At 35.1% G+C, this 23133-nt stretch overlaps 2 protein-coding genes across 8 annotated transcripts; one reads left to right on the top strand and one right to left on the bottom strand.

Moving 5' to 3' along the window:
- The first annotated feature begins 11482 nt into the window (after nt 1–11482).
- On the top strand, nt 11483–20762 carry ABCI11 (non-intrinsic ABC protein 14). Of its 6 annotated transcripts, none has more exons than XR_015885870.1 (11): nt 11483–11811; nt 12036–12115; nt 12279–12330; nt 12454–12587; nt 13380–13494; nt 13584–13670; nt 13849–13897; nt 14193–14277; nt 16650–16910; nt 17427–17552; nt 20335–20762. XR_015885870.1 is itself a non-coding variant. In XM_016306735.3 (10 exons), the coding sequence occupies exons 1-9, from the start codon at nt 11623–11625 to the stop codon at nt 17503–17505; spliced, it is 870 nt and encodes a 289-aa protein (XP_016162221.1). In that variant the 5' UTR covers nt 11483–11622; the 3' UTR covers nt 17506–17552; nt 20335–20762. The 6 variants fall into 6 exon arrangements, 3 of the variants coding, with proteins under 3 accessions (XP_016162221.1, XP_016162220.1, XP_020960540.1); XR_015885871.1 differs by having other exon boundaries at nt 20319–20762; XM_016306735.3 differs by lacking the exon at nt 16650–16910.
- LOC107605003 (regulator of nonsense transcript protein) lies at nt 19748–22576 on the bottom strand. 2 transcript variants are annotated; one of them, XM_021104879.2, is made up of 5 exons: nt 22443–22576; nt 22290–22356; nt 21132–21892; nt 20296–20581; nt 19748–19989 (listed from the first exon to the last, which is right to left on the bottom strand). In XM_021104879.2, the coding sequence occupies exons 1-5, from the start codon at nt 22446–22448 to the stop codon at nt 19970–19972; spliced, it is 1140 nt and encodes a 379-aa protein (XP_020960538.1). In that variant the 5' UTR covers nt 22449–22576; the 3' UTR covers nt 19748–19969. The 2 variants fall into 2 exon arrangements, with proteins under 2 accessions (XP_020960538.1, XP_016162223.1); XM_016306737.3 differs by lacking the exon at nt 22443–22576 and having other exon boundaries at nt 22290–22440.
- Between the last annotated feature and the right edge of the window lie 557 nt (nt 22577–23133).

The following is a 23133-nucleotide window of genomic DNA, read 5'->3' as shown; positions in this document are numbered from 1 at the left end:
ATCATATGAATGCATGAATACAAGGAATAATGGGACATATAGATTCAAACAAATCAAAGATTACAATCATAGAAAGAGAACAATTACACGCAAGAAGGAAAATAAGTGGTTATAAGATGTAACCACACCATTAGGCTCAAATATCACAAGCTTGTGTTCTTAGCTCAGAACCATGTTCCAAAATAAATTCTTTCAAGCAAGTTCAACAAAAATTTTCAAATTGGTAGGTTACCCTAAAACGGTTTCTTGGAAAGAAAATCATCACCCTAACCAAGTAGTCCTAATAACAAAGAAGTGGTAAAAATATGTACAAATTCTAACTAACATGCAACCTCTCATGCAATGCAATAGCTAATCTAATTAAAGAAAATAAAAAATTTGGTGTTGAAAAGGAAATTTTTTTTTTTTTTACCCATGGAGATCGGTCAGACGACCTCCCCACACTTGAAGATTGCACCGTCCTCGGTGCATGCAAAGAAGAGCAAGGTGGGTGGGTTGCTACAATTGATGAGCTTCTTCGAAAGGTTGTGCGGATGACTTGTTCGTTGCCCCATTTAAAAGCTTTGCCGTTTCCTCCTTTCTTGGTGGCCAGCCTAAAAGGAGAGAAAAAGAAAGAAAATTAAGCCTACAAAAAAGATATCAAAGTAAATAGAACATAGGCGGGGGCTAATGCCAAATAAGAGTATGATTCTCTACCACATGGTAGCTACAACATGTGAGTGAGAAATCAATATAAGCAAAAGGCATATCAACTGATACTTGATGCAAGAGTAAAGTTAAAGCATGGCGAGTATATTGAGCATCAAGATCAAATAAGAATTGACACAAACAAGATTAGTGATACGCATGAAAGCATTTGATTCTATCCTAACTCAATGATGAAGCGGTACAAGAAAAAAAAACAAAGGGTAATGAATTAGGAAGGACTAAAGCACTAATCTTGTGTGTTGACAAATATTACAATTAATGTAACAAGTCATGAAGCACCAAAACAAATGCAAGAAATTCTCAACAATTGAGTGAGAGAATTCAACACCATTATTAAAATGAGAAATTTAGAAAAGAAAATGAGAACAAATAGAATTAAAATGCAAAGAATAAAAATATGCAAATGTAATAGACAAAAGGAAATGGGAGAAGAGAAAAAAAATTTTTTTTTTAATTTTTTTTTAGTATTTTATTTATTTATTTATTTATTTATTTATTATTATATATATATATATATATATTTTTTTTATTAATTTTTTTTATTTACGTTAAAAGAGAAAAGAAAAAAAAAATTTTTCAAGAGAGGAAGCAGAAAAAAAAATGAGAAAGAAAGAAGAAGAGAAGAGGAAAGAAGGAGAAAGGAGGGAGGAGAAAAGCAGGGTGCAAATCCGCGCGCGCGCGCACAGCGCGCTTACGCGTGGATGAGGTTGTGCTCCCAGCACAATGTTAGCACAAAGCGCGCACAACTCTCTGGTTTTTGTACTAGAAGTTGCAGAAGTGCAATCCGCGCGCGCGCGCACAGCGTGCTAGCGCGCCGATGCCCCTTTTTTTTTTTTTTTTGCCCAAAAAGCAGAAAAAATGGCCAAGAGCTCCCTATAATGTCCAAAACTCTTCTTTATTCAATCAAATATCAAACAATTCACAAAAATGCAATTTGATTTTAGGATTTATTCATCTACTACTAATGAATACAACATACTAACAACCAATCTTTACAAACAAATCAATATGAAATGAAAATCTACCTTCAATGGCAACTCAAATCACTTATTAAACAAAACTAAAAGAGGAAGGAAAGAGTTTACCATGGTGGGGTGTCTCCCACCTAGCACTTTTAGTTTAAGTCCTTAAGTTGGACATTTTGAGGAGCTTATTGTCATGGTGGCTTATGTTTGTACTCATCCTTGAATCTCCAAGGATCCTTGCTTCTCAATTGGTTGACAGAATTTCCAACCATTTTCGTCAAGCTTGGGCAAAGTTCTACCCAAGATATGAGTCCCCATAGTTGGTCTTCACCTAGCGAGCCGGGGTCCCATATCTTATCTTCGCACCCCTCTTCAATTTGATCTTTATACTTTTTCTTTCCGGGTGGTTGACATATAGAATTCTCTTTAGCACACCTAGCCTTCCGTCGAGACCCATGCAAAGTGGTATTCTTCCAATCATCGTTCCTATACCTTGAAGCTTTGACCTTAATGAGCCTAATTCCCAACTCGCAACCACTACACAACTCATTCTTGCTTTTAATTCCACAACGAGCTCTAAGTTGTCCATCTGTTTCAATCAAACCATATTCAAGCGAGAAAGTAAAGCTTATGGATAGGAATTTTACCCACTTGAATGTTGTGTTGGATGGTGACTCGGGAAGGGAGACCTCCCCACACTTAGATAATGCAAGGTCTACTTCCTTGTGCTCTTCTTTGTGTATTTCCACCTCTTTGCGAGCTTCCTTGATTTCAACCTTTCCCCTTTTATCACATAGCTTGGTGTTGTCTTCAAGAACTTTGATTTCTTGCCTAATGGGAGGTGGTTCAATTTTGGATAGAAATTCATTGATGAATAAATCCATTTCTTGGTCAACCTCTTCATATTCTTCAATTTCGATATACACCATGCCAACATTTTCCTCTTGGTAGCTCTCTTTCTCATTGCTCACCAAGGGTATGGGAGGTTGTGCACACTCTTTTATACTTTCAACTCCATGTCCAATGGAAGAGGATTCCATTGTAGAGAGAAATTCATCCATGATTGAATCCATCTCTTGATAAGCCACTTCCAAGTCTCCAACGATGATATGCCTTGGGGGTTGCGCACCTTCTTCAACTTCAATATCAAGCTCCTTGGAAGAGTGCTCCATGAGACTACATTCCCTTGGACTTTCAACATCTCCTAAATCTTCAACCACTTCTTCCTTTTCTTTAATGATTATAGGTTCCTCTAGTTGCTCCAATACAAAATTTGACTCCTCTTTCTCCACCGAATTTTCCAATTTCACCTTCATACTTTGCTCTTCTTTTGACTTTTCACATGTGGTCACGGAAGTACCTTGGGTATTCAAGCATTGGTGGGCTAAAGTGTGCACCACCTTGGTCAAATTGGTCACAAACTCAAGTGTATCCCGCTTCATGGCTTCTTGTCCTTGGAGTAACAAAGTGAGAGGATCGTCTATTGGGGCTTGGGGTGAATAGGAAGGTTCATTATTTTGGAGGGAGGGTTCATGGTAGGAAGGTGGTTCTTCTTGGTAAAGGTATGGAGATAATGAGTATTGAGGTGGTTCTTGGGAGTAATCTTGATATGGTTGTGGTGATTCTAGAGGTTCTTGCTCATAATGGCCATAAAAATATGGTATGGATGATTGGTTATATGATGGATATGGATCATAGGGTGGTGCTTGGTGATGAAAGGCTTGTGAGAATGGTTGAGGTTCATGTTGAGGATGAGATTCATAGGCATATGATGGTGGTTGTTGAGTGTCACAAAAAGAATCATCATAGCCGCTAAGTTGGCATGCATTAGGATGGAAATTATACCTATAAGTATCCGGAGGTTGTTGCCAATAGGAGTGATCAATTCCTTGAGGCTCTTCCCATCTTTGTTGGTTCCATCCATGGTACATGTTGCCATTAAAGTCCACATTTCCTACAACACACTTAGAACCAAACTCAAAGCCAAAGTGGTGAGAATTCATAATGAGAGAAAAAAATAAAACTAACAAAAATTAAGAAACAACAAAAGATAAACCTATTCACAATATTCACATATGTACAATAACCAATAACACAACACCATTGCAAATCCCCGGCAACGGCGCCATTTTGATGAACAGATTTTTGACGGTTTAGAATTTCACAAATAAAATCTCGTTGAAGTATAGTCTCTAAACCAACAATAATCCTTTCATGCAAAAATTTGTTTGTCACAAGTACAAACCCCTAAAATCTATAAACCGAAGTATTTAAACCTCGGGTCGTCTCTCAAAGGACTTGCAGGGTAGTGTTCTTGTTATTGGTTATGGACTTGTTTATTTTGGGGTTTTGGATGAGGAATGTGAATAGTAAATGGTAGGAAAACTTTATTCACAAAATGGTCTTGGCAAGGTTTGGTTGTCAAGGGTCTTCATCATTATCACTAGCCACAAGTATGGTAGTTGCAAGGATTAATCCCACTTAGTCATCCTTAAATCGATTAACAAAGGAAAGTCAAGTGAGTTATATCAATCCTAGTCCATAAGTCCTAGCTTTCCACTAATTGGATTAATGAAGGCTAGAGTTAATGGCTATCAACTATCAATCAATTGGACACTAGTGACTCAATAAATCCTAAGTTACCTTCTCAAGCCAAGAACATAAAATTCTAGTCTAACATTCTTCCAAGCATTTAATCAAACACTTGGAAGGCACAAAAGAAAAGTATAGTCAATCACAACAAGAATGAATTCTAACTACAATTGAGTGTAAAGAATTAACAACAACAATCAAGGAAATCACAATTATCATGAATTACCTCAAATTGCATTATTGAAAGAAAATAAAGAGAACAAGAGTATCATGATTACAAAACCTAGAAACAAAATAAGAGAAATTACAACAAGAGAATAGGGATAGAGAGAAGAACCAAAGTGTAGCAATCATCAGTTGAAGGTAGAAGTAGAAGGAGACTTGAATTAAACCTAGAACTATGAGATCCTAATCTAACCCTAATTCCTAATCCTAATTCTAGAGAGAAGAGAGAGCTTCTCTCTCTAACTCTAACTACTTCTAAAACTAAACTATGACTAATGATTAAAAGTAAAAGTAAAGTATGAAAAGTATGTTGATTCCCCTTCAATCCTTGGCTTAAATAGCATCAGAAATGAGTTGGATTGGGCCCACAAGGCTTCTAAAATCGCTGGCCACGTTTGCATTAAGTGGGTCATGTGCCACCATTGGCGCGTCCGCGTACCGTGCGCGTGCGCGCCCCTATGCGCGATGCAACTATGGCAAATCTTATATCGTTTCGAAGCCCCAGATGTCAGCTTTCTAACCCAACTGGAACCGCATCATTTGGACCTCTGTAGCTCAAGTTATGGTCAATTAAGTGCGAAGAGGTCAGGCTTGACAGCTTTTTGGTTCCATCATTTCTTCATGAGTTCTCAAACTTTACATGCTTTTTCTTCATTCCCTTAATCCAATCTTTGCCTCCTAAATCTGAAATCACTTAACAAACATATTGAGGCATCTAATAGAATCAAGGTGAATTAAATTTAGCTATTTTAAGTCCTAAAAAGCATGTTTTCACTCTTAAGCACAATTAAGGGAGAAGTTATAAAACCATGCTATTTCATTGAATAAATGTGGGTAAAAGTTGATAAAATTTCCAAAAATCAATACAAGATAAACCCTACAAATGGGGTTTGTCAAGTACACCAACAACTATTATTAGTGGACTCAAAAAAATGTTGAAGAACATACCTAATCTGAAAATTGTTAAAGCAAAAAAGGAGGAAGGCGTAAGATGTGTCAAAATTGGGAATCAACAAGATGGACCGACACTTCTACACTCCTCGCTTTCCGAAGGTTGCTGGTGGTGGTGGCCGGGAATATGTTGTGAATGTGCTTGCTGTTGACCCTGCTTTTGCTGCGGTGGGAGAAGCAGCTGTACCTGAAGGGGAAGTTACATGCCTTTCTTCCTTCATCAATATTTGAATTGAAGACTTATAACAACTAGGTTTCAGGAATATTAATAAGATTGTTATTAACAAACGCAAATTCAGAATTTTATGGTGAAAATAGTAGATACAACAACTGCAAAAATAAATACAATAATCAGAGAGACAGAGAGGAACTTACACGAAGAGAATGGCGCAGTAGCGGGCTCGGCGGAGAAAGAGAAGAAGAAGCTCTACTCTCCGGCAGAGGATGGCGGGTTTTCTCAGGCGTCAGAGAAGAAGAAGCTCTGTTGATCTGCTTTCTGCCTCTCTTCATGACAGTGACCCCGTCTCTGGTCTCTACTCTCAGGCGTTGGAGAAGAAGAAGAAGCAGCAGCCTCACTCTGAACTCTAATTCTCTAAAAGTTTGGGGTTAATGTTTGGGGAATTGAGCAAAACGAGGGACGCAGGATAATTTTTTGTTGATAAAAATAGACGGTAATTTCATCGATTTTAGTTAAAACAAAAATCAACATCTTAGCCGTTTATTTTATATAATAAATTTACACTATTTATTTAGTTTCAAAAGAAGATCTTCATCGTTTAAATTTATCGACGACTAAAATTGTCGATATTATAATTATTAAAATGGACAACTAGTTTGTCAATTTTAAAGAAAAACAATTATCACCCACTATCTCGTCGGCAATGTGACGATAATGTTAAGATGTTAGAAAATTGCTAAAATAATAGACGACATTGTCGTCGATTTTAATATTTTATTTTTAATAATTTCTTTTTTATTTTATCGACGACAAACCGTCGAAAAATATCGACAAAAAATTTGGCCGTCGATTTTTTGCGTCGATAATTACACTATTTCTTGTAGTGTTGGCTACTTGAGAAAGAACCTAATCTAGAGTTTCATGACAATTGGAAGAGCCAGGTCAGCACTGCTCTTTGGTTTACCTTTTCCTCTTTGTTCTTTGCTCATAGTTAGTATCAATCTCAATTTTCAATTCCAATAATTTAAAAGTTTTAAACCTCTAGTCATGCCATATATATCTTTAGGTTTCTTATAAATTTATTTGTAATAAGCTGAAATTCTACTATACATTAACTATTGTCAATTTTGATTCCGTTACTCTTTGAGAATTTCAGAACTTTTGAGTTTCTATTTTTAGTTCTAAGCATGCTTGCTATTTGTTTTTGTGTTGTTTTTGCTTCCGGTGCTTCTAAAACTGGGATGGTATATGGATGTCTACATTTCAATAGAAATTTGTTGGTAGTTACCCGTTATTACTTAAGACTAAGATTATTCTATTTTAGTTTTATTTTATAGTTCTTTATTCGCTACCGCGCCCATTCTTGTGTCAGCGAGGTTCGGGCTCAAGGAATCATTCTCATTCCTTTGTTTTGATTTTTTTCGACCACCTTCTTTCCTATTTGCAATCTTTTACTTTGTCTCTAAAACTGAGTCTCAATTTTGTTGCTTCTGTTAGTAAATTGAAATGTTCTTTGTATAATAGGTCAATGAGAAAAGTGCAAGACTAGCGAGATTTTAGCTGGTGCATTACACGATAATGGTTGAGATATTCTCGTGGGGCATAAAACATTTGGTAAAGGAAAGATTCAGGTACGATTATTGTATTTGTTAAATAATGATAGTCATGATATTAATCGTTATTTTGGTAAACCAAAGCATGAATCAGTAGTGCTTTTAATGTGGTTAAGTTAATATGAATTTCACTATAAAAATGTTGAATAATTATACGACTAGAATATTATAAACTCGTTATGTTCTGAAGCTTTTAATAAATACAACATATATTCTTGTCATGCTAAATCCCTTCTTCTTTTCATTTGCGATTTATTAATATCAATCTTTGATTCCTTGGCACTGTAAGCTTTATATACTGCACCCAAAGGCATGCTGTATTTCTTAGGTATTCTGCCAGCTATCTATCCAATCTTGTTTATTTACTTCCCATTACTCATTGCACAGCTTGCTCCCCATCGCCGCCATTTGAAGTAGGTAACGATCGCTACTTCTCTCTTTCGGCCTCTTTTTCTTTTTATTTGTACTTGTAATTATAACTAATTCATAATTTATCCTTTTTATTGTAATTGTAATTGAAATTAACTGTATTTTGTTTGTAATTTGTACATTGTCTATTCTTGTAATTCTTTTTGCAATTGTTGAATTTTTCTTTTGCTCAATTAATTGTTTGGTTTGAATATTCAGTCTCTTCTGCTAAGCGTGTATGTGAGAGTTAGGAATGTTGTTGTAGCTTATAAGGAGAGTACAAAGTGTTAAGATAGGTGATGTTGCTCACCATACAATTTTCTTGCACACAAATAGCCTCATCCGATTTTAGTTAATTATTTTTCTTTTTGCATTGCTAGCTTGATCAATTTCATGTGTTTCTAAACAAATTTTAGTTGACGTATTCTTGTATAAAGATTATCTTTGGTATGTTATTTTTTTAAAATGTTATGATGTGTTTATTATTATTTAAATTCATTATCATGTTACCTAATATGTGTTGATACTCTTACAAAAGTAGTTAATTAATTTATATTAGCAACTATTAAATATTAACAGGTTTGTGGGGGTGTTTAAAACCAATAAATGACCAATTTTTTTAATTAAAAATTTAATTTGTGGAAGTTTTAAACCGCCACAAAATAGTGAAAAAACGCCACAAAAATTAGTTTAAAACCCTTACTGAATAGACAACAAACTGCCACTAAATGATGTCTTGGAGTTTTATAAAACCGCCACAAATAAGCTTGTGGCACCTCAAATTTTGAGAGTTTTAAAAATTAGCACAACCCTTTTCGTGGGGTTTAAAACCACCACAATCTGAAAAAACCGCCACAAAATAACAAGAATCTTGTAGTGGGCCTCTTTTTTTATTTAAATGGTTGGAATGAATAAGTAAAAATGTAGCTATTCACATCCGTGTAAAATTTTGCTTGCCATGGATATGAAATTGCAAAATAATTTGAATTTGAATTTTTTGAAGTGAAAAATTTGATAAAGTAATAAAGAAAAGAATTAATTGTATTGACTTTGTAATTTTTATAAAATATGTAGCTCACTATTTTAATTTAAAAGTAATTAATTTCTTACTTTATTATTTTATCAATTTTTTGCTTTAGATAATCTTGATCTAAAAAACTTACAGTTAAATTTTAAAGTGGTCCTTGAACTTGCAATCGAAACTCTAACTCGTCCTTAAACTTAAAATTGCTCTAAATTTGTCCCTGAACTTAACAATGGTTGTCCTTGAGATATATTCTAGCGAATATTTGCAAAATGAGTGATGACGTGTATCGGAGATGCCACAATGGACTACAATGACTATATATATGTGACACATACAAGTTTTTAACTCAATTTGATCCCTATTATTAGGTTAAAAACCCTAATCACAAATTATCTTTACCAGATTCTCTTTCTTACTCTATTCTTCTTCTCCATTCTCTATTTTTACTATTTCAAATTCAATCATCATCAACAATAACATTATTAGAAAAGATTAAAGATTATTGTTTTAAGGCTATGACAATAAGAAAAGATCACCAAAAAAAAAAATCCAGCAACAATCGAATTTTCTTTTTCTTCTTCTTCAACTCCATTCTCTATTTTCACTCTTTGAAATTCAATCATCAGCAATAACAATAACATCATCAGAAAAGATCAAAGATTGTTGTTTTAGGGTTATGACAATCACAAAAAAATTTAGCAATAATCAGAAAAGATCAATCAATCTAATAAGCAAGTATAATCAACCCAAATAAAAATAAACATCAATTACAGAATAAAAAATAACAAAAAAGGAACCTTTGCACTTAGGGGTGGCAAACGGGTCAAAATCTATCAAGCTGACCCGCGTAGTCCGCTAAAAAAGATGGGTTGGGTTGAAAATTTGAAATCGCCAAATTTAAAAAGCCTGCCTAACCCTCACTACCTAATTCGTGGACTTTGGCTGGCTTCAGTGGGGTGGGGCAAGCTTCTTGACAAGCCAAATATTTTTTTTGTCAAGGCCATTTTTTTACAAATTTTTATGAAGTTATTGGTTTACAAGAGGATGAAGATGATAATGAAGATGTTCTAAGGTATACTTTGGATTATGTTTTATGTTTGATTGATTATAAACTTGAAGATGTTTAATTATATGTTTTGGATAATGTTTGTTTTTGCTTTGGACAATGTTAGTTTTATTATTTTGTTTCAAAAAACTTAGTTTATGATTATGTTTATTACATGTTTATAATTATAAAGACTTTATTGTTTGTGAATTTAGAAATTATAATTTTTTATGTCTTTAGAAATTATAAATTTATTGAAATAGTTGTGAAATTATATATGTTGTTTAATATTTATGATTTAAAAAAAAAAAGAGATTTGACGGGTTTGGCCCGCCAGCCTGCTGTTAGGCGGGGCGAGAGAAGAATTTAGGACGCGCTCATTAGGCGGGGTGGGGTGGGCTTCCTCGTTTGCCACCCCTAATTGCATTTATATTAAAACAGGATCAGTAGGAACAATCACCCAAAATATTACACAATAATGATTGAGTACCTAAAAAAATTATAAAAACTCATCTTGGCCGCCACATGCAGAGGAAGAGAACTGGGCCAAGGAAGAGAAGAGGGAGGTAGAGGGAGACAAATATGAGACAAGAGAAGAGCATAGACGACGAGCAGTGATGGCAACAAATAGAGAGGAAGGCAGCAGCGAGCAGTGAGGGTGAGAAACAAGACGATGTAGTGACACAGAGGAGTCGGCGAGTGGCGTGCCGACGAGATATAGGCCGGCGAGTGGTGCGGTGACGAGATGGAGGCCGGCGAGTGGCGCAACAACGAAATGGAAGCTGGCAAGAGACAATAACAGAGAAGGTTGAGATTTTGAGCTCTATATCTATCGTGTTTGAATACTGTGAGTGTCATAGACTAGATTGGGAAAGAGAGTGAGCGGCGCGGCGCCGAGACGGCGACTAGCGAGAGACAGCGATAGAGAAGGGCGTTTGGAGAGACAGAGAGGCACCGAGACTAAGTTTGGAGAGAGAAGACGTAAAAGCTATTAGAGTTTATATATATATCGTTTTAGAGGAGAGAGAATGTTTGCCAACGTGATAGATCCAGCTCAATTTTCTGATGACGAAAAATATTTTAAGAATTATTACGAGTCTTGGAGTATAATTTCAAAAATAAATTTAAGGTTTGAATATAAGTTTAGAGACTAATTTAAATATTAACTCAGATAGCTTATCCATATGCAATCTCATAATTACTGAATATGAAATTGTGGTAGAAAATATTGGTGAACCATGTGGATGTATAGCATGCGAAATTAGGAAGGAGACCACTTTAATAAAGACACCAAAAAATATTTTTTTAAAAGACATTTATATGTGTCATGTTATTATTGGACATCTTTATTAAATCGATTAATAATTTATTTTTTAATAAATCAGAACAAAATCAGTTTATTATAGTAACAATAATAAACCTAATTGTCTGCATTATAATTATTAGATCCGATTTAATCCGATCGAATTACACAATCTAAACCAACTATCTTTAAATTTTTTGATAAAAAGATAAATATATCACTGACTTTTTATTTTGCAGACATTTAAATTCCTAAAAATTTAAAAATACAATTAAATTCCTAAAAAAATTGAGTTTATTATTATTGTTATAAAAAAATCGATTTTATTTTAATTTGTTAAAAAATTTAAAAATAACCGGTTAATTAATACGTTCAATAATAATAGGACACTTAAGCTTCTTTACAAAAACACTGTTTAACATCGATTAGGAAATATATGCAAAAGTGCAAAACACTTTCTTTATCCGTCTGTCTCTATACATCCGTTCCAAACACTAGCTTTAAATTGTGACAGGTAGCCCCAGAGGGAAAGAAAAAGACAAGAGTGAAGAACGCAGGTGTCATACCCTGAAGACCCCGGCGCCCTGTCCCCCACCCCACTCTCTCAATGGCCATCTCTTTAAACACTCCTCTTCCCTTCCGCTTCCTCTCAGGCTCACCACCCCCATTCCCCCTTTCTAATTTAACCCCAATTTCACCCTCACTCAACCATAATCGCCTGAGTTCTTCCAGGTTCAACTTCCCTGCACCAACAACCAACCTCCCCACCATCAACTGCGATTACACTGCTTTTGAAGTATGTAGTAGCTTCTAGAATGTAATCCTTTTTCTTTTTATGTTGAATGAAAATGATTTAGCTTTAGTTAGTATAGTTTTTAGGACTAGATATAGAATAGTAATTTTCATGTCATATCCATTGCTGTTTCGATGTTGATGAATTTCACATTTGTGATCGTATTTATATAAGACTAAGACTAATTAATATTATATGAATGCGATATATTTTTTTTTTGGCTTAAGGTTAGAGATGTTAGCTATCAGCCTCCGGGGACTCAGCTTAAGCTACTGAATTCAGTTAGTTTCTCACTTCCGGAGAAAAGGTACTTTTTAGCAATAACTTTTCTCCTTTTAAAATTTGTGTGTTTAAATTAAAAGAGGTAGATCTTTATTATGTTTATCATTGAGTTCCTATTGACATGATTTAGCTTTTAGGTGTTAGGTGCTTGTACTTAATCCCTGCTGAATTTTTGTCAATTGCTGCAGTTTTGGTCTAATTTTCGGACAAAGTGGAAGTGGGAAAACAACACTCTTGCAGGTACTTCTTTTTCTCTCTTTTTTTTTCCCTGTTCGGGGAATTTAATTGCATGAATATTCATGTTAGTTTCATGTTTGGGTAAGTATTATTGTTCCTCCAACGGTCTTCCTTCTCTTCATGTAGCTTCTTGCAGGAATAAGCAAATCGACCACTGGATCCATTTACAGCCAAAAGTATGGAAATGATGGAAATCCTATCCAGCCTCCTGAGCCTTTGTCACCAGAAAGAGTTGGTATTGTCTTCCAGTTTCCTGAGAGGTATGAAACTATGAATATTAATTGATTTGAATATAAATAACGCATTTTTTGTTGTATTGCTTTGATTAAAATTTGATGTTGTAAACCTTGTATCATATACATAATTAATTGTTGGGATTTGTACAGCCCAAGAAACCTACACATAGAAATACTAGGAAAGAAAAGCATTGCTGTGGACGTGGTTAGGACTGAGGACAAACATGTAACATTATAACAATAATAACCAATACAATTTATTATTTAGTCATTAGCCTTTCTAAATGGACACCACTATGTACAAGGCTCCAACCATTATGGTAGCTAGTGGAGGCTTTGATTATTTTCTGCACCTTACTGCTGTCTATGTTGAATCTTAGCTACTCGAACATTTAACCATCAATTTACAAGATGACTAGCCCTCATGCTTACTATGGTCATTTAAACTTTCTAGTATTATGTGGCTGAGGCTTCTCCCAATGGTAAATACATTTGCCTCCTAAAAGTGCCACATGGGTTCGAATCTCTCTTGATGAAAAAGAGAGTATCTAATGGGTGTGTGAGTAGAGTGGGTTGTGTGTTATGTGTTGTATTGGCAAAAATAAAATAAAATAAAAACTTTCTAGTATTATATATTTTATATACATAAAAATGCATATATAGTCTGACATAAATAAGACTGTTATGCAGTTTCTGTTTCAGACAGTCTAGCATTATAAGATTGCAGAGGGCTTTTCATCTGTCATAGTTTATTTGTTTATATGTAAATCTTGTTTGATCATTTTTCACTTGTTCTACATATGTGTTGCAAGCTAGGTATTTTTTAGCTGAAACTGTGCTTGATGAAGTCACTTTTGGGTGGCCAAGGCAAAAGGGTAGCTATCAATTGAGAGAAAATCTTGCTTTAGGGCTTCAAAGGGCAATTAACTGGGTAGCTATGCCTCTGTATATTACAGGGTGTCTTTCCAAGCCTTTGTTATCATTTTATCTTTATATTCATATCTACTGCTCTTACTGTAGGTTGGATTGAATGGGATATCATTGGACAAAAATCCTCATTCCCTTAGCGGCGGTTACAAACGGCGCCTTGCTTTGGCAATTCAATTAGTAAGAATTTTTTCCTCTTTTTAAAAACTTAGAAATCCTGATACTGAGATGTCTGCTAGTTATTGCTTCATCTCTTCACCTGACCAGCCATGGAGTGATTGATGCAATCTCGGTTACGAAGTTATAGGTGTCAGTAGCATTAATGAGCTTCATGGTCTTTTCCAAATGTATTTTGCAGGTGCAAATCCCTGATCTATTGATATTGGATGAGCCTCTTGCTGGACTTGGTAAATAATGCAACCTGTGACTTCTTTATTGTGCTTTTCTGTTGTTATTCCACTTAAGGAGCTTTCCGATTTCCTCTCAAGGATTGAATCAAATAAATCTTACTAAAATCTAGTTTTCAGTTAATATTGTTTTACCAACTTTTTATATTTTGTAATTTTTAGAATATGAGCATTCTTATTTTAGGTGTCTTATTATTTTATACGTGAACCTTTACTTCTTCAATGATTATCTTTCAGTTAAAATGAAATAAAGTATATCTTTTAAAGTTGTATCTGATAATTTCCCACTGAGCAGATTGGAAAGCACGCGCAGATGTTGTGAAGCTTTTAAAGCATCTAAAAAGGGAGTTAACTGTTCTTGTTGTCAGCCATGACTTGAGGTTTTTACTAATTTCTCAATTAATTTTGAATCATCGTACATTTTTTTATTATAACTCAATCATTTTATATTATATCCTGCATATGTATATAAGAGTTTGTATATTGCTGCATTGGCTCATAATTTGTGTATCTCATTTTGAAATTCTAACTTCAATTGATACAAAGACATTAAATAAATTTGAATTTTGTATTAAAGTTGATGTGTTGATGGAAAGAGCATGATGCTGAGATTTCTGTAACTTCTGTTTTTCTGTATCTTGGTTAGTGGCTAAGTGACAAATTCAAACCTATCGATACTATATAGGAGTTTGTGCGTGCTGTGAACTCATAACAGTCACTCAGTGCCTCTATTATGACCTAGTGGTCCATTGTTTAGGTGTTGTAATTTTTCCAGTTGATCCTCAGTGTTTTGTGAAATCTTTAGTTTTTTATTTTATAACAATTTGTCATAAACATCTCTAATGTTCTATTTATTCCACCTGGCTACAATTATGGCAATGTGCTGAGCACTACAAAAATGGTACAAATGTTGAGAGGTTACGTGAACCAATAACAAGAAGTGGAGTGATAAAGTAATTAGTGAAAAATGGAGGATTTAATGATTTATGCACACCGCAGATTATATTGATTGATTTCATAATTCCTTTGGATGGGGATCCTATAATTTATACGCTGTTGATGGTTTTAAGGACTTCAAGGATAAAAGCAACATGGCATCCCTAATTAAATCCACTTTCTTTCTAAGTTGTTCAACCAAAGAAAGTAGCCCTCATCATCCCAACCCCATACATCAAATTATGGATCACCCTTTGTAGGATCAGTTCCCTCAATGTGCTTTAACTTCATAAAATCTTTGATACTGTTTAGCTGACCTGCGCCCACAACAATTAATATTTCCTATTAAGGTGATAGCCATAGTTAGGGTGTAGGACTGGAATGTCATTTAGCTTTGCAGTTTAAACTGGGTGTGGGTTAGCTATGAAGGGCTATTTTGGAGTTTTCAAGTTCTGTTTTGGATGAAAATGGGGATCCACGGCATAGCAGCTTGAAGGTGGTCGGTAGTGGTCGAAGGTGAATAGGGCATGTGTCCTCTCTTACGACAGTTATCCTTACACTAGCAATGGAGTAAAGGTCCAAAATGACTCTTGAAATTCGCACCGTGCCTCAAAATGGCCCTCAAAATTTCAATTAACCTAATATGGACCTGCAGATTTCAATTCGTGACTCACATTAACTCCTAGGTTCATCTCCGTTAATAGTGTTCTGAGTTGGCAGTTAAGTTGTCATGGGGGTCCAATAAAAAACGACACTGTTATGTGGTGGATGCAAGTTAATGTAATGTTAAAATACGTCTTTTCCCCAAAACAAATTATCTTTCTCAGCCAAAACCATTGACTCTTTCTTTCCTTTCTTTTATGGCGACATCATAAGCGAGCTTGTTGCTGCAACCTTCCTGTACCCAAAGCGTTCTGTATCATTCTGTTGGGGTTGAATTAACGAGATGAACCTATAGACTAATGTGAGTTACGAATCAAAATTTGGGAGCATAGATTGGGTTAATTGAAATTTCAGGGAGTCATTTTAAGGCACGATACAAAGTTTTGGGGCCATTTGGGACCTTTACTCCAAGCAATGAGAATGATGGGGTTAGTGGAAGCTGGAATGCATGCTACCACATAGTAGAGTGATACAAATCATGTGGCTATATAGAGATACATTCTCTTGCTAGATTCTAGCCTTCTAGGTAACATGCTAAGATAGAGAAGATCATGCCGAAACCTCTAGTAAATGTTCATAAAAAATAAATAAATAAGAAAAACCATAAATGGTTACTCAGAACTCAAAATTCAAATTAGCTTTGACTTAGACTAAGGACAAGAGAACAAAATCGAGTAGGCAACAAAATAGGGTTACTCTTGCCAGGTTTTATATTCCATGCTAAGATTAAGGTGCTCATGTTGAAATAGGTCTTTTGGTTACATATAATAACTACACGTTGAAACTATTGCAACAAGTTTTTTTTTTTTTTTTTTTTTTTTTTTTTTTTTTTTTTTTTTTTTTTCTATCCAACAAGAGGGAAGAAAAAGAAAAAAAAGGGGGGGGGGGTATTGAAAGAGATTTACATTTAAAATTTTCTTATTGCCAACTTGATTTCTGACAGAACACGGGTATCACATCATTCATATAGCCTTGAGTAGGACATGGGTTGCTCGTTGTTGTTTAATTATGTCTTGCACATGTGCCTTTTATTCGCAAAAAGAAATGGTGACTCCTGGATCAACAACTGTAATAAGGGACCAAAAGGATCATGCGGTCATCAATGCTTTAGTTAACTAATACAACAATGTTTTGCTCGTGCTTTAAACAACAGGAAGAAAATGATGTTGAGCACAAATCAGTAATCTAAAGAATGAAGTTGAGGCAGGGTTATGGTGGCAACTAGTGAAGGAAGGCCGTCATTGAGCAGCAGTTGTAAAGAGTGGTTGGCAGCAAAGATTGGAGTGGATATCAGAGGGAACCGGCATATGAAGTGAGGAAGCAAGGCAATGAATAGTCAATCCTAGGGTGTGGTAGGAATGGCTATAGGCTGATTGATGTGGGAACAAGTTCAGTTTTCTTTTTCGATGAGTCGGTATGCATCCAATAGTGTTGCAATAGTATTTAAATCTTTGTCCAAAAAGATTTTTTTTTTTTGCAAACTAGTTTTAGTTTCTTTAGATTATTACAATAATTATAAAATTACTTAAATGTACATCTTTTTGTATATAATGTTATATTAAGGATATCTTAGGCAATTCAACTATACAGGACCTTGTGCCCACTCACAACTGCTGTTCCTAAATCCATGTGAAGGGGACTTTTGTCCTATCTATGCATCCATGGTGGAAGAATCCCTAAATAAAGAGACCCAAATGGACAGTCCCTTTTGGAATATCTAAATAACAAACGAAGTTATTGGCATTGCCAAAATATAATATATACACACTTTACAGTGCTGCATATGTGTAGTAGATCGGTGGTTTCTCCGTTAATCATTTCACATTGTTTACCATTGCATATTGGCTGAAGTTTTTATTGCCAATGTTCTATTGCATATTACTGTGAGAACCACTTATTTTACTTATCGAGCTTCCTGTATGTATTTCAGAGAGTTTGCAAGTCTTGTTGATCGATCATGGAAGATGGAGATGGGTGGCAACCTCAGAGAGGAGTTAATTCCATTGTAGATTTGTAGTTCATACTCGCTGCCTTTTTATTAGCACCAGATTCTGAGGTTTGAACCATAAGCTTCAAGTGCTTGATGTATTTTCTACTTGCAACATGATGACATATGTTAAAAGAATAAAGGAAAAGGAAATTTAACTATTCGGATATCTCAAAATAGCTTAATTTTGTGGGATATTTGCTTGTTGACCATGTGTTAAGGTCATTGATGGAGTAGTGGTCTAGGGTTCTGTTAGGGACCAGGCCTAAGTTATGGGCCTTAGTATTTAAGAATAACAATCCGTTAGTTGATTGACGGCTATAAAGAGAGAGTTAGAGAGGAGTAAAGGTGATATAGGAAATTAGTCACGAGTCTAGGAGAACAAGGGATATCTCAAATATCCCTGACCTTTTTATTTCTCTATTCAGCAACAATACATGTTCTCTAGATGGGACTGTCGGAGATGACTATACGATTGATATTAATGAGAGATTGTTGAAGTGATGTCACAACACCACTATGGACCAACTGGAGTCACAACATGGTTAGCTGGAAACAACTAGGAGGCTCAATCATCATACAAAATCATCGTAGCTCCTATTCATCATGATGCTGGATACTCTATCGAGAATGGGGGAAGCAGTGGCAGATGAATATTGTTGTAAACACTGGCAATGACAGGTGGTATTAACACTGGTTGGAATTAAAAGGACATTGGGGTAGGCTGCATGGAGGGAGATGAGCGGAGTGTTGTGGTTTCCAACCAGAAGGATGCTGGAAAAAGACACCAGTGTGATGAAAATAGTATCCTTTTGACTTGGAAAAAGAAGAGAGTAGTTGTGCATTTGGTTTGTTGAGGTTGATGATGATGATGCAGTTGTTACCAAAAGAAGTCGTTGGCAAAGAATTGCATTGGAAACTAAGGTCATATGCAAAAAGCAGCCATGAATTGACAAAAATTGGTGATTGGGAGTTTGAAAGTCTGAAAAGGCCTGTGACATATTGAGTTCTAATTCGTGATACAAAAGCTATTCTGAGGTTAGGCAAGGCTGCTTTTTACAAAGTAGACATGGATTTTTCTTGACTACAAAATATTGAAATTAAGGTAGAATAGAGGCCTATAGAGGATAGAAGCAAAACATTATGACTAAGTATCAGCTCAAGGGAGAAAGAGATGAATAAGTGCTTAACAGGCATTTGTTTTAATGACACAATTAATACAGGATATTAATCATAGTAGTCATGTCAGGGAACATGACATATCCCATCTTCTTTTTCATATTTTTCTTTCTCATCTCTCTCTTTTTATCCCCATGATATTCCTTCGGTCCTTCCTGTCTTATCCTTGCTTGCATGTCCCTTATAATAAGTTCCAACCATTGATCTATTGTAAAATTGAGGGGTCAGATTTAGTTTAGTTTAGTTTCTTTTTTTAATATTTTATTAAATGACATTAATGTCAATTGAATCCAATTCAATGAGTTAAGATTAAATGACATCAATGTTATCTTTAAAGTTACACTGTTTTTATCTATCTATAATAATTTGAATCAATCAAACCGTTGATTTATAGTCACCTATCATGGAGATCATTGTACCAAATTTTGTGAAAATTGAATATCAGAAGCCTAAATCTAATTCATGCATATGTCAATCTTGAGTGTTACCATCAATTTTGATCTATAAAAAAATATATCAAATGATTTTAGATTGTTATGAAATTTTATAGATTTGATTTACAATGAATAAACTTCTGATTGTTGGTAGGTTTTGTAAAAATTTACTTTGAGACAAAGTTATTGAATAGTGTAACATTTTCTTAAACTTGCACTGGTATCATTTGATCCTATCTTAAACGTTTCTACTGCCTCTCGGTTGCTTCCCTTCTCTCCTGGTTCTTAGTTGTTGATGTTTGATTAGGGTTTGGTTCTGTACTTCTCCTTTTCCCCTATGATGGTTGACTTTTATTTTATTGGATTGTTGTTTATACTTGTACATTGGATTAATTGTTTATTATGAGTTTAAAGCACAGACTATGACTTATGATTTATAACAAAGAATGTATCAATTGTGAGCATACACATTATTTTCTGTTTTTCTTGAAATAGTGGCTATCCCAGAATTTACTATCCCATGGTGGCATTTTGGGGCCAGCCACTCTGCACCACTATCCGAGATTGACCACTTCGATACTAAAGCTGGGATAAAATGCAGACATAATAGGCACTGAACAAACTTTGTAATTATGAGTTGCCTTTCTTGAATTTGATGGAAGAATGATTCATGAGAACCAATAAGAAAATAGTAGAAGTAACTGATGTCTACATATAAAGTATGCATACATGAAACTCACAACCTTAATGCAGCATCACTTCCACTTGGAAGTACACATATAAGATCATCATAGTATTATGAAAGAGTAGATTTTACAAGTCTATTATAGAGGCTCAATGTCAATGCCTTGCACTTTCTCACAGCTTAGGTAGCTACAGCTCCAGCACCAAGTCTATAATGCCAAAAATTGTAAATGGGTTAAAATACAGATATATGAACTAATTATAATGCAATTTCACATATATTATGGTGCTTATTGATGTTCGATTTCGGTAAAATTTAATATAAATTCACAATGGTTGGGTAATTAAAATATATATCCTATAAAAGGTTATAAGCTGTATAACTTTATTAAATTGATACATGCATCATTTGATCCTAATTCATATATATATGCTGATGAAAGATTTGTGTAAAAGTTTGATGTGTGCACTTAAATGTGTATGAGGAACTGTATGCTAGAGAGATAAGTACTTACACTCTGCATCTGTTTTGATCCAGTGCTCATTGTTTGCAGTTGAAGTACTGCAACTAAGCCCATCTTGTGGCGGGTTCCAGATGGGCTCACAGTTTCGGGAAGACTTTGTTGACTTGGTGTCCGAATTAACTCTTCTGCCTTTGTCTGGGTTTGTGGGGTCTCTGTTCTGATATTCATGGCAGCAGTCATGAGAAGCATCCTTAATCTTATCTTTGTTGGGTTTAGCAAAATCCTTTGCAGTTACGGTGTTCTCAGGATAGACTTTTCTGTGAAACATTCGTAGAACCTAGATATCCAAATGAAGCAATGAAATTATGATATGATAGATTGCTTTCAGCATATATTGAAGACATATATGTTGGATTCAGAGGTTTGCAGATTATTTTGGTACCTGAAACTATTCTGCCAGATGCTAAAACTGTTCAACTTGGAATGATATTTAACATATGACCTTCAGTGTTGTTAGATATGTTGAGTCTGACCCAAATCCCTTTGGCTAATTTTCTTCAGTCTTGTTACGAATTTTAATTCTTTAAGTTGCTTTGATTATCTTCTACGGCGAGTTCTATAGATTCTCTATGAAAGAATTAACTAGCAAATTTTTTGTTTGTTGTTTTTTCTTGGCTAATAAATTTGAGTAATAAATTATTTGCACAATCTGGTTTCTATATGTGTTTGATTCCTACTCTCATTGTATTCCGGGTGACCAAGAAACAAACATGCATTAAAATTTTCATTAGCTAACTTTTAGATGCCAAGGCAATAATCATAGGCAATGGAGATGGGGACAACCATTGAATTTGATGTTAAGTGCAGAAGATCTGGTAAAGACCTACCTTATGGAGCTTTTTATTGGTTGAAGTAGAGGCGGCATCATCCCTTGCAGCAGTATTACAGCTTTTTGAAGAGACATGGACTTTTTTCAACATCTTTCTCATAATATGCATGGCAGACTTTTGTGTTTGCTTGATTTGTGTTTCTCCTTTTTCTCCTGTCTCTATAGATTCTTGACTTGTCTTTGTCCTACGAAATAGCTCGGCAAGTGATGCCCTCTCTTTCTTCACTTCTGTTGTCTCTGGAAGTTCAAGTGATGACCCCAATAAATATCCTTGCAGTGGACACACAGCTTTGTTTGCATTGTCTTCAGCTTCAGATCCATCTATTTGCTTGCTACTAAGTGTGATAGTGCTTACTTGGCTGTTTCTTCCTGAAGATTCGTAGAAACTTTCTTCCTTTTCAGCCTCAAGAAATTTCTCAAGCTCATAACTAATGAGCTTCAGATCATTTTCCGTCACCTCTGCATTGTTCATAGTTATGTCTTCAATAGGCATGGGAAATGTTGGTGTTGCTGGTTCATTGTTGACTGTTTCTATGCCAAGAGTTCCAATTGTTAGAAAGCCTTCAAAGAGCTCGGAGATGGCTGCAGGTGTTTCTTGTTTGGACTCCCCTTCAACATCAAGCCCCGAATAAGATGTCAGACTTTCTTGATGGTGTGGCTTTAAGAAGCCGGGTTGATTCATGGAGCCAAAGCTTGGCATCATGTGGGAGTATTGGTTGTCACATGTTGGCTGTGGTGTAAGACAACTACAAGGGTTTGCTGAAATATAATTTCCAAAAGAAAATTAGTGAGCTGGTGAAATTATTAATGAAGATAATCTCAATACTTCCCATTGCTCTTGTTCTCTTGAAAGAGGAATACCAAACATGGGAAAAGGAAAAGTATAATAAGTTGAATTAAATGTCAACAAGAGATAGTGGTTAGTGATGTACAGGAAAATTTTATCTGCAGTTGGTTAGTGAATGCATCTAACATGTTGAAAAGAGATGCATATTTTCAAGTACATTAGTGTTCCTGATCTGGTTAAAATGCCTAATCTGCAAAACACCTGATGTTTACCTTTGTGGTTCATATATATTAATGCAGCTCAGTAATATCATAATTGCAAGAGAAAAAAGTAGTGGAAAAGAGAAAATAAGCACAGGTGAATGAATACCAAGTGTGAAATCCTTGAAAGGATCAATACTATTCTGCCGAAGCTTTCGATGCACCCACTGGAATATCTGCAACAAGGAAAATGATGATGATGATGAAGCTGAAGGATTGAAGGAAATGTTCCATGCTAATTTGACATAGGTTAGACACATACCTTCATTTTGATCTCTCTCTTTTGTTGATATGTGATGACTAAGGTTTTCTTGACTGAGATTATGCTGGTGGTATATATAAATGTCCAAATCGGAAAGGTATTTAGGATTGGTAGGGTATGATTGATTAAGTAAAAAGCTCAGAGGACTTTCCAGTCTGAATCTAAATGGGTTGGGAATAAGTAGATACTAGGAGTCTCAGATATAAGTTTACATAGATAAAAACATATAGGTAGAAACAACAGTTTGGTTGGGTATTCATTTCAAAATCTAATCAGGTGGGCAAATTGAAGGTGGAATGTCTACCATTTTGCCATTTGTCTATGCTTTTGTCTCAGTACGATATTTCTTTAAGTGGATCACACACGTAAACAAGTTGATAACCCCCCAACGAAGCACGCTGGTTCTTAAATGCTGAAGCACTGTCAATTTCAGAGAATGATGCTCTGCACATAAAATTTACTAAAATTGTTTGATTGATGGCTGTTTGATTAAGAAGCCCCACTTAAACTGACCACTCTACAAAATAGTAAAGTACTATGTCTCAGTTATTGCTTCTAGATGCATCCAGTTACATTTTCCAGAGGTTTGGATTATAAATTCCATTGTCCGACAGTTAGTTATAACACTAGGCTAAAATTTCATACAATTTGTCAAGTTGTGATAGGATTATGAAAACCTGAGTAACAATTG

This window comes from Arachis ipaensis, chromosome B6 (genome assembly GCF_059453495.1).
Source record: "Arachis ipaensis isolate K30076 ecotype BB chromosome B6, ASM5945349v1, whole genome shotgun sequence".
NCBI lineage: Eukaryota > Viridiplantae > Streptophyta > Magnoliopsida > Fabales > Fabaceae > Arachis > Arachis ipaensis.
The sequence above is the reverse complement of the archived record's forward strand: the minus strand, read 5'-3'. Positions and strand labels throughout refer to the sequence as shown.

Coding starts and splice junctions, on each gene's coding strand:
- LOC107605003 (XM_016306737.3), bottom strand. CDS start 22,440: ATGTGTCTAACCTATGTCAAATTAGCATGGAACATTTCCTTCAATCCT. Junction 21,893..22,289: donor TTTCAAGGATTTCACACTTG/GTATTCATTCAC, acceptor ATTATATTTCAG/CAAACCCTTGTAGTTGTCTT. Junction 20,582..21,131: donor CCAATAAAAAGCTCCATAAG/GTAGGTCTTTAC, acceptor TTGGATATCTAG/GTTCTACGAATGTTTCACAG.
- ABCI11 (XM_016306735.3), top strand. CDS start 11,623: ATGGCCATCTCTTTAAACACTCCTCTTCCCTTCCGCTTCCTCTCAGGC. Junction 11,812..12,035: donor GCGATTACACTGCTTTTGAA/GTATGTAGTAGC, acceptor TTTTGGCTTAAG/GTTAGAGATGTTAGCTATCA. Junction 12,331..12,453: donor GGAAAACAACACTCTTGCAG/GTACTTCTTTTT, acceptor CTCTTCATGTAG/CTTCTTGCAGGAATAAGCAA.